Consider the following 15,363-nt stretch of genomic DNA (forward strand, 5'->3'; position numbering starts at 1 on the left):
GCGAGTTTTTTCCCGCGCGGCTGTGAACTGAGTGAGCAAACTGTCAGACGGCTGAGCCGCCGCAAGGCCTTTGGCCTCGAGCCTCTCGGGCCCAAACTACTCTGTGCTGTGTGCGTCGTGTCCGTACGCCTCGGGCCCGTTGTGGCTCGGATTCGGCCTTGCCACCTTTTCCCTTTTTCTTTCCCGCCTATCTCCATTCCGCCTTGTCGCTCTCTGAGCTTCGGCTGCCTCCCGCTTCCCTTTTTGGCGCGTTTCGTGGAGTCCCTGTCGCTGACCGCATTCAGAAGAGAGACGGAGGCAGCGACAAGATTACAAGTCACATGAGAGGAACCGGACTGACGAGACCCTTCCAGGCAGAACACAAGGGAGGGGCTGGGTGACGCCGGGACAACAGAAAGGCATCGTCAGGGCAGAGCGATCGAAATTGCAAAAGCGAGCGCGAAGGGTTAAGGCCGGTCGATCAACCGGCAGAAGGGACGACACAGAGACGGCGACAGAGGCACAGCCGCAGTGTCACAGTCTTTTTTGCCGGTCATACGTCTTTGAGAGTTTTTATCTTTTTCGCTCTTCCGATATATACGCACCCGGACCGGGTGTTTGCCTGCATCTTCGCGACTGCGCCTCGGAGCGAAAGCGACGACACCGCCACACCAGAGAAGCCGAAAGGCACTCGCGGGTCCGCTGTCTCCTGTCGCATCTTTGCTCTCCACCTTGCGTCCCCTGTCACTCTTCCACGGGACGCACTCCGACGCGCAACCTCGAGAGGCGTTCGCGCAAACTCGGAGGGTCACATACGTTCAAGAGAGACAAAACAGACCCTGAAGAGGGGAGGGGGGAGAAGTTTAGAACAGCTTAAAACAAACGTCTTTGATAAGGGTGACACAACCAAACGACGTAGAAATAACGAAACACCTCACGAGAGACCGCGTTTCTACCGATTCAAATAAAAGAAACACGCCGCCAATACTCTGCCTTCCGTGATCCCAGCCGCTCGCAGTTCTCGTTCCCCGCCCTTCGTAGAAATCGTGGAAACGAAACGCCCTAGTATCCACCCGCGGGTGTTCCGTTTTTCAGAACCACCTCGCACGTTGTATTTCCTCTTCAGAAACCCGACGCCTACGCAGGCGTATCTTGCATTCCATTCGCGTCTTTGTCGCCAACGTTTCTCTCCGTGTTTTCCACTCTCCCAAATATACCGTTGTCACCTCGGAACAGAGACATGTCCCTTTTCTCCCTTTCGATTCACCACTGTTCTCGACTCCTCTCAAGTTGGCCGCCGTTGCTGATCTTCCTCCCGTTCCTCAGCCTGCAGCGCCTGCCTGAGTTCCTGAATCTCTTCCCTCGTCAGGATATACGACCGTCCCTCCTCGGCGTTCTTCTGGAGGGCTCGGTCTCGCCTCACGGCTTCTTCCGCGCCTGCACAGAGCGCCTTCTCGTCGCCCCACTGTTGCAGTCGCAAGTGACGTCCGTTGAACGGAAAGTGGACGCAGACAGCGGAGTAGTCGGTTCCCTTCACCAGCTGCGGTGTCAGGAGAACGTACTGGACACCGCCTCCAGCGTTTGGCGGCGCATGTACTGACACTGGAGAGCCGGACGGAGATGCGCTCATTTGCGTCGGCGTCGCTGGAAGCGCCTCCTGGCCAGGCTGGGTTGACTCGTCACCTTCCCAGCCTTGCGCGACGCGCGTGAGGAGCGCAAAAAGCTTCTTTTCCTTCTCGCCGTCCAGGCCTTGGTTGATCTCGTCCAGCACGCGAAACCCCTCGCGAGCGTAGGCCTGAAAGTCGTGCGGACAAACACCGCCGCTTTGTGTCCATACACTTGTCGCGGGGTAAAGGTCCTCTGTATATTCACCGATCTCTGCTCAACAGGTTACCCACCCGGCTGCTTCTCGACGCCCCTACCTCTCCATCTGCCTGTGCAGCGGACCACAGTTCTTCTCTTGTTCACGTCTCCTCACTTCCACCCTCTGGAAGTTCCAAATCTCGTTGAGCATTCAGGCATAAACACATCTGTGCCTACATACAGAGGTCTATACCAATATGGTACGCACGCAGACTTATATATATAGAAATGAGCAGACGAAAACAGACACAAATGTGAAGATTCCGGGCTGAAAGTAGAGTTGACTGGTTGCTCTCTTGCTGCCAATTCGGTGTCTGTGTAAGAGCAGAATCACCTGCACAGCTAGAAGATAAAGCACGGTGCAGAGCGACCTCTCGCCGCCAGAGTGCCGCGTGTTGAGGGGCCGCGCCGACTGGCCTGGATAGAAGGAGACGCAAATGCGCAGCTCGAGATCGCGCACACTCGGAGCCGGACTCAACGAAGAAGACGCAGAAGAGGAAGAGGAAGAAGAGGTAGAGGAAGAAGCTGCAGGATCGTGAAGGGCGACATAGCCTGAAGCATCGGGGTTGATGAATTTGAGGAAGACGCTGAAGCGCCGACTGACAGTGCTAACGATCTCGGAAATTCTGCGATGCCAACTGAAAAGCGAAAAAGCGAAAGAGACACCCAGGACGGAATCAGGAAACCGGAGAAGACCAAGCGTGAGTCGTGTGTCTCCATCCTACCTTCAGTTCGTCCACTGCTTCCGTACCTAGCGTTTCGTCTTCGTAAACGTCAAGCTCGAGACCTTTCTCATTTTACATGGGACTCTCGCCTTCTGTTTGTCTCTCGCTCGTCTGTCTGGTGTGTAGCGTCTCGCGTTTTCGTTTTGCTTCTTTTCTCGGAAACCGTCTCCGAGTTTTGCCTCTTCCATCCTGTCTCTTCTGCCGCGATTTCGGGTCTCTCCACATCCGTCTCTTCCGGCTCTCGTGGGCTTTGCGTCTTTGCCTCCCTCCTTTATCCGGTCCTCAAACTCCCGATCGCTGCGCCGCCCCTTCGCCCCTCCCTTTCCCACTGCGCCGCCTCACCTTTCTTTGACCCTGTTGATCTTCTTCTGTTGGTGTTGCGCCTTCTCCTCGAGCTTCGTCACTTCGCTCTCCTTCTTTTTCTTCTCCTGAACCTTGGCTTTGAAGTCTCGGAACGCTTGCCGGTTGCCGCCCCCCGTTCGTTCCAGCTCCTCCGTGCATGCGTTGATGATCGCTTTGAGTTCCTCTTCACTCTCGGGCAACGCAGCCTTCTTCAAGTCCTCCTTCACCTTTGCGACGTAGTCCTGGAAGTCTTCTCGCTCGTCTTCGCTGCTACGGAGAAACGCCTCGTCTTCGCTGCTGCTCTCACGTCCTCCATCCCGTGACTCGCCTCGCCCGCGCTTCCGTCTGTCTCCGCTCTCTGCGTCTCCGTCTCGGCCGCGCTTCCGGCCGCGCAAGCGCCCCTGGCAGGCGTCCGGCGCATTCGCGTCTGCCTTCGGAGACAGCAGCTCCTCAGAGGGAAAAAGAAAGTGTCGGTAAACGAGAGCAGCCTCTTCGCTCCAGCGCTCAAGGGCCCCCGACCGCGTCCCCAGTTCCCGACGAAGAGACGCGATGGCTGCGCTTTTCTCCGTCAATTCCGATTTGAGATTGCAAACCTGAATCCGGCAGCCCGAAGCCACGCAGCCACAACCATCCAAACACCATTAAAGAGAGAGAGGCATATCAATATATATATATATATATATATATATATGCGTGTACTGATTATGTTTGATTTTTTCAATGACCAGGACTGGGGAATAGATTCGAAACGTTTCTCCGCTTTCGCTGTCTTGGCTGCTCTCTTCGTCTCCGCCTTGGTGTCTCTCTGAAAACCTGCTTCGTGCGTGTCTTCATGTTTCTCACGTAAATTGTTTGCTCGTTTTTCTACTTCTTGTGGCCTTCTTCGTCTCTCTGCTTCCACTGTCTTTCTTCTGTCTACTTCGTCTGCCTTTCTTCTTCCTTCGACTTTCCTCGTTGTTCTCGTTGCTCGACTCTCACCTCTTGCGCAGGCCCTCGGCGTTCCGCTTGCAGTTTCCGGAGCGTCTCGCGATGCCCCTGGACGCCGGCGGCTTCTTCGCGCATTTTCAGCCAACTTTCGGCAAGCGCGTGGAATTTCCGAGACGCCTCTGAGACGCGAGACAGGCGAAAAACGAGAAACGGCAAGCGTGTCTAACCTCCGAAAACCCGAGCGGTTGACAAAACGCACGACTTCGAACCCCTCGGAAGAGCGACGCATCGCGGAACGACCTCAGTCTCACAGCAGCACAACCTCCCAGGCGTGAGCATGTATTCACAAATATATGTATATGTATATATATATGTATATATATATATATATAGAGAGAGAGAGAGATTTATAAAATAACAATCATGCGTGTAGCGTTGCTTGGATCGTCGAAGGGTTTTGCTTTGGATAGCTAGATGGGGTCAACGTCGGTCGGCTGCTAACCGAGGAAACGACAGTTTGGCTAGAAACAGAAACACTGCCCAGCCCACCTCGTTCTTTCTGCAATGCGTCGTAGAGTCGCTTCCAGATGCGCTGTTGAAGGCGGCGCTCCTGATCGAGCAACGCGCCGGGGCCTGGACGCTTCGCCTCGAGAGCCCGGATCTGAAGGGAAAGGCAGGGAAACACGAGAAAACTTGGAGACAAGCTCGGAAGCTTTTCCGCTCGTGGCCACACAGACGCTGATTTCCCAAGGCGCACATGCACCCCTCTCGCGTTTTTGCTCCTCTCGAGAACGATTCTTAGGCGCCCACTTTCGGATCTGTTTGCGATGTCTCCCTCTTTCCATCCAGGCTTCCTTTCCCTGATTCGTGACCGTGAGCAGGATAAGCACGAATCTCTCATTGGTTGTTTGGCGATGTCTCCCTGCCCCCCTCTTTGGTTCTCGCCGTGCTTGTCTTTCGCTCCACTTCCTCCTCTGACGCCACGTCCGTTGTGTTCGTCCTATCGTTCCCCTCCATTCGCTGACGCCACGTCCGTTGGGTTTCTCTAGCGTCTTTGCGTTCCTCCCCCACTGTCTCTCTCAGCCTCCTTTCGCTCTCACCTCGGTGACAACCGCCTCGTAGAGGTCCTTGGCGAAGGCATGGTCATGTGCGGCCTTGGCAAGGCGGGTGTCCTTCTCGATCAGGGTTTGACGCTGTCCAACGGCTTCTTGGCGCTTGCTTGTGAGTTCGTCGTTCTCCTGCTCGAGTTCCTCCAAGCGCTTGAGCGCTTTTTCTCTCTCCTTCTGAACCTGCACGCGTTTTTCTCCAATGACGTCCTCGGTTTGCTGACTCCTCCCTTCTCGCTCGCCCGGCATCTTCCGTCCCGCCGGAGTCACGACTTCGAGAATCCCAGCAAACGGCGCCGAGGGCGAAGACGCTCCGGCAAACCCAGGGCCGGCGTCCCGGTGCGGGGCTGCATGCGTCAGCCGCGACCGCAGCATGTCGCATGCGTCGAGCCAGAAATTGTCGTGGAGGCTCTTTTGGACGCTGTGGACCGCGGCGCCTTTGAAGTAGACAAGCTTTCGAACAGGAAACTGGAAAAGGCGCGCGAGCTCTTCCTTCATGAACTGCTGCATGCGTTGCTCTTCCTGGGGGGTTAGCGAGTCGCGAACGACGAAAATCGTGTTTGCGTTCGTGAACGAAACAACGGTCTCTCGAATGGCCAACAGCAACGCTTCTCTTCGCCTCGCCTCCTGCGTCTTCCTGTCTTCTTCGTTTCTCCGAGCAAGCTCGTCTTGGGCACTCTGAGCACCGCCTGCGCACGCATCGCTCCTGTCGCCTCGCCCCGCTGATTCGGCCTTTACAGTCTCCGTCGGGAGAGACGCGCTGCGGTCGCCCGGCCACGCTTGAGAAGCCTGCATCTCGTCCAACTCTTCCACGACAAACTCCAGCTGTTCGTGGATAAAACATTCGACACCCAGCTCGCGCATTTGAGCCGTCGCGGTCGGCAGACGAACGCGGCCTCGCAGGTCCGTGCGAAGAAAGAGAGCGTGGCAATTCGACCGAGACAAAAACTTCATTTCCTCCTCATCAGTGCACACAAAAGCCCCCACGCGACCTTGAAGAAGATGCTCAACATACGGCCGATACCTCGCCGATTTCACCTGCACGTACAAGCCAAACACTCCGCATAAGGTCGGGATACACATATATACATATGTATGTACGTATACAGATATATACATATATATATATATACATATATATAAAAATATAGATGCGCACATAAACATATATATATATATATATATATATAAAGAGAGAGACATTTGTCGAGGGCCGTAGGAAGAGATGCGCATTTTTGAACAAAAGGACAGTTGAATTTTTCAGTCACATCTCTCGCTGGCGTTTCGCCTCCTGCGACACAGCAAACAGCATCTGAGTCGTTCCCATCCTCGTGAACGTGTTCAGGAAGTTTCTGTTTTACATGGACGTGCATGCAAAGCGAAACTTCGTCGTCATGGTGGCGGACGACCCAACTCCTAAATGAGATTGCACACAGATCTACCTGTGAAGTAGTGTACACACACATATACATAAGCATATATATATATATATATATATATGTGTATGTATGTGTATGCCAATATGTATATATATATATATATATATATGTATATGCATGCAAATGTACACGTGTACACGTGAATATATATATATATATATATATATATTTGTTCGCGTATTCACGCGGAGAGGCTCGAGTCGGAATGCCGAGAAAACACAGTGAGGGGTACCTGCGTAATGAAAGCGACAGGCCCGAATGTGTGCTTGAGTTTTCTCTCCTTGTGGAGCTGCAAGGCAGTCGAGAGACTTTGTTGTCGAGTTCGGTCTCCACCGCCGGGAGCGGACATGAAGTGAAGGAGGTTTTTGACTCGGACACTCTGGCGGTTTTCTTGTAGAACTGCTTTCTTTCGTCTCTCCGTCAGCGCTTGCCGCATCAAATCCTATCGACGAAAAAAGATGCAGGCACGATGCATGCACACTTGCGGTCGCTAGCGAGTCTTCACGCGTCCCCCAATGGCGAGCTGGATGCAATAGATACGACCTTTCTGTGAGTGCGTGGGCTTCCCAGGCGCACTTTTTGAAGACATGAACAGAATGCACACAACCAGTGGAATCCAAAATAGATGCAGGCATTGCCGTGAAGGTCCAAGGGGGTACGGTAGCAATATGCAGAACACACACACACACACATGTTGACGTAAATGTATTCAGGTACACGCACATATACATGCAAGTATACGTGTCTAACGATATGTATACATATATGTCTATAGGCACAAAAATAGGTCGAAACGCACACACAGGCATATCTGAATGTACAACCTAAATGGAGAACACTGTAAAACCTATAATTGGACGTTAATGTGTGGATGCAGCTTCTTGAAACAACCAGTTTCTACGCTCCAACTCTTCGTGAATCTGGTGACCCTATATGGTGCCTGCCGAATCTGGTATACTGTCTCTTTGAGCCTCTGCGCAAAGTTGCAAGGCGGAACGCAAACGCTGAGGCAACGCACGAACCTGTTCCTCGCCCTCGAGAGTCTGCACGCGCAAGCGCGCCTCCGCGGCCTCTTGCTGGAGTTCGCGACGTCGCGCGTTGCATGCAGCCACGGTATTTTGAATTTCTTGCATGCGCGCCGCCACATGCGCTTTCTCCCGCTCTGCCTCCAAGCGAACCTAAGCAGAACAGCACGGGAACACAGAACACCCCCCTCCAGAACCAGATGTCGGATCCTGGGAGAAACCACTCAAGAGATACCCCCTGCCTTGAGAGCACTGTTTTACCGTCTGCCCGACCAGTCGCTTTCTACGCTGATCTGTAAGCCGCGCGAAAAACACGAAAGAGACCCGAACACGAACCCGGACAGACCGAAACCAGAGAAAGACAACGAGATAAGACCAGGGCGAAAGGGTGTCTGGGCCTTCTCTTGTGCCTCGCAAACATTGGAAGACGCTCGCCCTCAGGTTTATCTCGCTCAAACCCGAAGCGGAATGCAACAACGTGACCGGAGGAAGAAAACGGTCGAGCAGTTCAATTCGCCGACAGCCGAGCGACACCCGACTCACGCGGGAACTCCAAGTAAGCAACATAGGGGCGGCGCGAAAAACCAGAACCCCCAAGAGAAGCAAAAGGGTCGGTCGTCGCTCTGTTCGCTCTTGAGAGGCCTAGCGGTCGGCATCGTTGAGGGTAGAATCCTCCGGAACTCAGAAAGTGGAGAAACGCCTCACCTTTTCTTCGGCCGCCTTGGCGCGCATTAGAACCGTATGACGCAGGGCGTACTCTTTGGCGAGTCTCTCTCGCTCTCTCTTCCACTCCAGTGCCTTCTCTGGGAGGGCCGCGATCTCGGCCTCGAGCCTCTCCACATCCGCCATCGCCTGACCGAGAGAACGCACAGAACAAAGGCGACGAAGCGCAAAAGAAATTCAACAGCGAAACCGATGGTCGGGCGTGGGAAACGCAGCCTCGCCGACGTTCCAGAGGAGCCCCAGGTGCTCCATGAAAACTGCGGAGAGAAGCCAGGAAGGGAGCAGAAAGACAGGCAAGTCCTGTGCGGCGCCGTGGAAAGACCGAAGTTTGAGACGGCCAGCAGGTTCAAGTCAGCGGCGCATTCATAGTGTCGCGACGACGGTAGCGACAGCATACCGCACGTGAGCCTATCGCAAAAACGACGGGGGGCCAGGCACTGGGAAACGAAAGAAAAACTTCGATATCAACCATAGACGTGTGAGACGCGTGTCGGTGAATCTACGTCGGTTTCTGCTATTTTCAGTCTGCTGCTGAAACACTTAGTATGTGGCGCCTTGAGAGAATGTCTCCCTCGATTCTAAGAGGCTTCCTTCTCTAAAGTCTGGTAGAATCAGAGACTCCTGACCCGCACTGCCCAGCACAACGTTTAACCGCGAACCATCCATTCGTTCGCTCGCTTTCTCCGACTCATGGTCCTGCTCTTCGTTTCTGCGTCCCGACAACCCCTTTCTCAGTGTCTGTGTGTGCCTGCGAGACCACCTCGTTCCCTCCCAGTGATCTCCTCGGCCGTCATCTCGTGTAGGCATTCCTGGCAGTCATCCGGCGAAGGCACGAGCCTTCGCCTCGCCCATTTCTGCAGTTCCTCATTCGCTCCTTTCTCTGCGGTGTCTTCCTCGCTCTCAGCTGTCTCCTCGGCACTTACATCTGCGACGAAGTCTTCCAGTTGTGCGCCTGCGCTCTCCTGATCCTGGCGCCATTTCGCCGTCAAACGGCCCCGGTCTTCCGTGACACGGCGCAGCACGTTCTGAACCTCCTTGAGCTTCTCGTCAACTTTCCGGACTTTTTCGTTCGCTCGCCGGAGCTCCTTTTCGGTCTTCTGCTTCTCGCGTTCCTGCGCTTTGAGGCTCGCCTTCACTGCCGCCACGCGGTTCTGGGGAGGAGAGGACGGGAACGAAGTCCAGGTGCAGCCCCCCCGTTTAGGTGTACATACAGACGAAGACTCACAAACGCCAGCTGCACCCAGATATATAGCGACGAGGCCAAGTTTGCCTCCGCCTTTTGGTGTGTGTGCAATTCCAAATCCGCGTTCAATTGTATGTGATTCTTGTTGTACGGATCCACTTACACAGGGACGTGCGCCAGCAAACGCGTAGTGAGGGGGAAGGCAACTGTGTCTTCTCATCTGTTAAGCGCAAAAATGTTGATGTTTATGCGAATATGTATACACAAATACACGCAAGTTTATACCATCCACTGCTCGCCAGTGCCTCTGCATTCTTTCGGTCTTTTGCACGTGTTCGCAGTCTGCTCACCTCGAGGATTTTCCCTTCACAGAGAATGCGTTCCTTTTCACAGCTCTGAAGCCGCTTGAGTTCCTCGTGCTCCAATCGCAGCTTTTCCACGGCGCGGGAAAGCACCACCAAGTCGGCGCGTCCTTGAGTTAAAAGCTTCTCTGTTTCGTCTCGCTGCGCCTCCCAATCGCGCAAGCCCGCATACGCCTCGTGCAAGTCATAATCGATGGCCTGAAACAGGGCAGAACAGGAAGAGACGAAAACGCCCAGAAAGTCAACCTCTGCGCTCAGAAAAACTCCGACTCTCGTAAGACCTCCGCAGTCGCCTAAGCGTCGCTATATATGCCGCTTTGTCCTGCACGAGGCCGCGCGAGCATCTGCAGGGGAAGACGGATATGGGCATATATATATATATATGCTTGTATATATATACTTATATATATATATATATATTTATATATGTATGTATATGTTTGTTTGGCCAAAATGGCGCTACGCAGGTCAGCCTACGAAGCGGTCGAAAACAGGCGTATGGAGTCAGAGAGGAGGAGGGCGGCAGCGGAGAAACAGGGGCTGATTTCTGGCGGTGGGGTGATGAAAGCCCGCCGGAACGCCGGACCCGTGAGTTCGTTGTCACGGGGCTTAACGGCTTCGGAAAAAGAGAAAATGCTGGAGTGCAACGTTTGATTGGTACTTTGCTCGGGCAGCTAAAGCACACCGAAAGATCAGATACACGCGAGGTCGCCGCCTGGCCCGGGGTCGGCGGGTAAAGGTTGGCCTGTAGAGACACTTACGCGCAGTGTAGCCATGAAGAGGTCTTCTGGACGCATCGTCGCGAATTCCGGAACGCGCTCCTGAGGCATGAAGCAGATCAAGTTGTCGACCTGGAGCTTCATGCGCCTCTGAAACTGGATGCGAGCCTCTGCTCCGCACTCATTCCCATTAATGTAGAAGGTCGAAACCGCCTGGTCTCCTGACTGTTTGGCCAGAGAACAAACACACCAGCAGTCAACGCCTATCAAAACATGCAGACAACGCAGGTAGATATAGATAGATGCAGATATATATATATATATATATATATATGTAGACAGATGCAGATAGATATAGATAGATGCACAGGTGTAAATGGGTGTGTGTTTGTGAGTATATCCAGCTGGATGGACCGGACAATATCTGGTACACGGCGGCGAGGGGTGAATGTGGCGCGATCACGGAGGTCCTCGGCAGAGCAGGCGAGAGCCTGCTTGCGCATGTGAGATTCTTGCCATGGACAGAGAGGCGAGCATGCGGCGTACGGAAACGGCAATACAAGAAGAGAGAGAACTGTCGGGTTCACCCGACTCCGACAACCCGGCAGCCACAGCTTCTTCGCCTCGTTGCAGAATGCGGACCCACCAGTCGAAGCTCGCGTTTCGTGGTGACAAACTCGCCAGGCTTTCTCCCGGCGAGGACGCAGGAGACGCTGCATGCGTTGTGGCCAATCTTAATGAAGTCGCGGAGGCGAGAGCCGCGCCGAGAGATGTGCGCGACATCGTAGCCTAGGCCGAAGGCCATGGCACACAGCAGGCTGCTCTTTCCGGCGCCATTTGGGGCGGCGAGCTGCGAAGCACAGAGGCAAAAAGAGACAGCGTTAGTCTGAGGGCGGCCGCAGGCCTCACGAGGAGGGAGACCCGCAGATCGGGTTCCAGGAGGAGACGCGGAAGCTTGCACCACAGATACGAGAAAAAGAGAATCAGCCCGCCGGTAGGGGAGAGCGGAGACGGAGCGAGGAAAAAGGCGTATGCGACAGGAGATAGGGTAAGGAAAAGAACTTGGGATTTTTGAAGCAGAGACGAGGAGAGAGACTACTGCGAGGAAGGCGAGGAGGGGGGCAACACGATCAGGAGAGCTGGCGGCAGAGACAGGAGTAAGAAGCGGGATGGAAAGCAGCAGAGGCCAGAGCAAGCACAGAGGGATGTAACAGCAGGAGAGGAACCGCAAAAGAGAACCTCTTACCAGGTTGATGCCGGTGAGGAAATTGACCTCGACAGGGCCTGTGTAAGCCATCCAGTTCTCGAGCCGCAGCTGGAGAAGCTGGCCAGGCAGACACTCTCGAATGAACGGGAAACGCGCGGAGAGTTCTGCCTGGGTCCTCGCCCATCCTCGGTCGCCGTCGCCATCTCTGACAATCTGAGACGAGCGCGAAGAGGAAGACGAAGCGGTGGACGAAGACCGACCCAGTCTAGACATTTTCTTCGAAGGTCCCAAACGAGACGCGAACGGAAGATTCACTGAGAGCGAGAACCTGCATGGTGGGTTGCCAGAGACCGCGAAGCCAAGAGGGGAGTGGGAGTACTGAAAGGCGAAAGAATGCAAAGGACGAGAAGAAGTCTGAAGGGTGAGTGGCCGCTGCGACCGCCGCACACGAAGGAAAAGGCGAGAAGCAGTGAAGTCGTACACCACAAGAGAACCGAAAAACCCGCTCGTCAGCCAGTTCCCCGCGGCGAAGAGCCGCAGCTACACGGGCTGTGGACCCAGTCTTCGCGCTCCTCCGCCAAAACCGTATGCATGGCTAGGCAGCGAAACACAGAGAGAGGCCGCCGAAGAGTGCACACCTGATTCGCAAACCGCACACCTTTAAAGATTTGAAAGCGTCAAGCGGCGAGCGACTGGGGGAAAATCTTGGAGAAGCCGAGACTCTATTCCGTTACGTCCAGTGGTGCTAGAGGCTCGAGACACCAGACACAGCGAAAAGTCGCGCAGCAGAGTGCAGATGGGGACTGCGACTCGTGTGCCACGCCAAACGGCACTCTTCGCAAAGCAGAGAAGACTTTAAAGGATTCGCTCAGTTCGCTGCTCTTTAAGGGCCAGCGGCGAATCGGGGACGAGCAACGCAAAGGTTACCTCGAACCTTGTTTGCCAAGAGGGTCGCACGCAGCATGCCGTGGTGAAATCGAAACACGTTTCAGTGTGTACCGTCTTAAGAAAAGAGAAGCACCTCTTTCCGGAAAAGGTCAATGTCTTTCAACGGAGATCCTCTCTGCGTGGCTTTCTTCGTTTCTCCCCCGTCCATGCAAGCGGTTCCGACTGGCGCCTTCGGTAATGCATGCAGCCATTCAATATCAATCGACGTTTTGTGCTACGTTAATCGACGTCGGCATGAGGGCCCGCAACGCGCGCAACTCGAGCACACATTGTGGAGGATTCCGCAGCGAAATGCAAGTTTGCACTTGCTACAGACAGCAGCCTCGGATTTTGATAGGGAATTAACGGATGGGTGCGGTTCACGCATCTCCCGTACGCCGTACTCTGTCAGTCTGGGAGGCAAGCTGCCATAGAGTTGTCTTCTTGAAAGACGTCTGAGAAGCACGTGTGCACGGATTAATGTACCCACTGACGAGACAATAGCTTTCGGAAAAGATAGCGAGCATGTTTCTTTTTTTGCCTTTCACAAAAGAGGTGCAACTGCAAGGGCTGATCGACGGCAGGCCGCTCTAACCGACTGGTTGGTTCGCTGAAAAGTCGCTAGGCCATTCCCTTGCCGGTGCGCTTCGGAGGCAGATTCTTGCAGCTGATGGGCCCTCTGGAGTTGCCGATAAGCCAGTTGCAACTGTTCCCAGTGTCTTCCTCGTGCAGTTAGAGCAGGCGTCCCGTTGCGGCTGTCTGTACACCCAACCGGTTACTTTGGCGTGAACATGCGTACGTCGTGGAGGGCGGAAAGCCTGCATTGTGTGGTGATCGTCATGAGTGAGAGCTGAACATCTTCAGAACGCGTACGCCAGACTAATCCAAACCAACCGTATACGCGACAGTTTCTTGACGACTAAGGGTTTAGAGCGTCCGCCGTAAGGCGCGGTTGCCGCTTCGGGAATTACGTGTTGTTGACAGTGAATCTGCTGTCCAAGAACCGTTGAGTAGTAAATGCATGTAGAGTGCTCGGCTACATCTGGAAAGGCCCATCGGCAGCAAGAGAAGAAACACGTAAGAAAAGAAAGAAGCGGGGAGAGAACTACGTGAAGCTGCGAATGGTGCACGGTGCCAAAATCACCGGCCTGCGTCAAACCTGTTAGAAGTGACCGGAGCGTGTATCGTGTGGGTAGTGACCAGAAAGAGGATAAGGAAACAAGGAATTCTGTCGCAAAAAAGGCAGCGTCTGGTGGAGTTTCACGTGAGAGCGCAAAACGGAAAAACTGGAGGAAAGTGTGCCAGGGGGGTGGAGCAGAGCCAGAGGTGAGCCCCGGAGTGGATTAGATAGACGCCGAAAGCAACTAGCTCGAGGGGCGTTTGTGTGTTTGTGTGCACACGCTCCCTGTGCTGTAACTTTGGGACCGCTTCGTTGAAGTGCCCGAGATAAAGAAATGCTGGCACGCTTAACGCCGAGACTGCTGCGATTGTCCGGTCTTTCTCGCCTCAACTTTCTGCGGCAAATGAGCAAGCTGTTGGATTCCGAAATAGAGCAGTGTGTTCACCAGGCTCACAGCCACATGCACTGCTCCTCACACGACCGAAGACGGATTTCCTTGTGTACGCCATCAATAGACAACGAGGGAGAAGGACAGTCCCCAATTGACCAAACTGCACCTTGCGATACCATAAAAATCTCCTGCCGTCAAATTATAATGGCGTGTACGCAACGCAGAAAGAAGACTCTGGCGCTCCGCGTCGAGGGTGTGTAGCCCGGGGGTTCAGAAATCGCCAGGCAAACGAACTGCTTTCTGAGATAGAGCAGCGCCTTCGTTTCGGCGCCTGTCTTGCGGAAAAGGGCTCTCGTAATTACTTGACGCCCGTTTCAAGTGAGACGGATCGATAATGCTCAACACATTTTCGTCTCTTAGTTTCTACCTGGCAACCGTCACCAGCTGTTAAACTCACAGTAGCTGACACGTAACGCCAGAGGGAAAGGTTTTGCAGTCGGATTCACCGTCACATAGCGTTGAAAGGGTTTTCAGACGAGCCGCTCCCTCCGAAGGAAGCAGCGCCTGCCGGCGGCCCAGCTGAGGAGCGTCGCCATCGGCATGTACGCCCAGACGTTCCACAGAGATCAATTTACCCCGTTACTCCACGGTGTGCTCACATAACGAACGTTTTCGTGCGCCCTAACCGGCCGAGCCGGTTTCACTGAAGGAGCGTTCATCCAGGAACGACCCAAGATTGCGAGTTTGAAGAGAAAGATTTGCAGTCTTCGCTGCCAGTAAACAGCAACGTGGAGCTAATAAAAAGGTTCCGCATCTGGCCAGGTCGGACTCATGCGTTAGAGACTCGGCGACGGCGCCCGCCCGACAACGGCGGCTCCACCTCGGGGTTCTTTGAGATTTCCACGGGCAGAGATAGATGAGGAAGGCTTGGCTGTTTGCCAAGCAGTTCAAATTGGAAAGTGGGGTGCACGAAGTCGCGCGCAGAGAGCGGAAAGTCTGCTCAGACTGTCGTCCAGCTGCAGGTGGACACGCCACAGGCGCGCAACGAGCAGTGTCTTGTGAGCGTCTCGCTTGCATGCAACTGAGGAATTTACCGCGAGGAGGCGCCTGGAAAGAGTCCAACCGGCCTCCCAGCGATGTCCTCGCAAAGGCACTTTCTACCCACGGAAACTGATGAGTATGTCCTTTCCGCCCCTCTCTGTAACCGTAGGAAGACTATCCCGGTCAATGAACTGCCTGTGCGCGTTTCAGAACGGCCCTCCCCGGCGGCGGAGAGTGGCTATAGGTGACCCAGCTACTTTTCCCTGAAGGGAATGTGCGGCGGC

At 54.3% G+C, this 15,363-nt stretch overlaps 1 protein-coding gene across 1 annotated transcript; it reads right to left on the reverse strand.

The window, feature by feature from the left end:
* Positions 1-1,264: 1,264 nt before the first annotated feature.
* On the reverse strand, positions 1,265-11,873 carry NCLIV_059930 (DEHA2A05324p, related; the record flags this gene model as incomplete). The annotated part of the gene is made up of 14 exons (XM_003885547.1): positions 1,265-1,774; positions 2,177-2,480; positions 2,910-3,502; positions 3,888-4,015; positions 4,386-4,497; positions 4,937-5,980; positions 6,614-6,823; positions 7,404-7,559; positions 8,112-8,258; positions 9,053-9,280; positions 9,663-9,872; positions 10,436-10,618; positions 11,040-11,243; positions 11,640-11,873. The coding sequence occupies 14 exons, from the start codon at positions 11,871-11,873 to the stop codon at positions 1,265-1,267; spliced, it is 4,263 nt and encodes a 1,420-aa protein (XP_003885596.1).
* Positions 11,874-15,363: the final 3,490 nt, after the last annotated feature.

The sequence above is a fragment of the Neospora caninum genome, chromosome XI (assembly GCF_000208865.1).
Source record: "Neospora caninum Liverpool complete genome, chromosome XI".
NCBI lineage: Eukaryota > Apicomplexa > Conoidasida > Eucoccidiorida > Sarcocystidae > Neospora > Neospora caninum.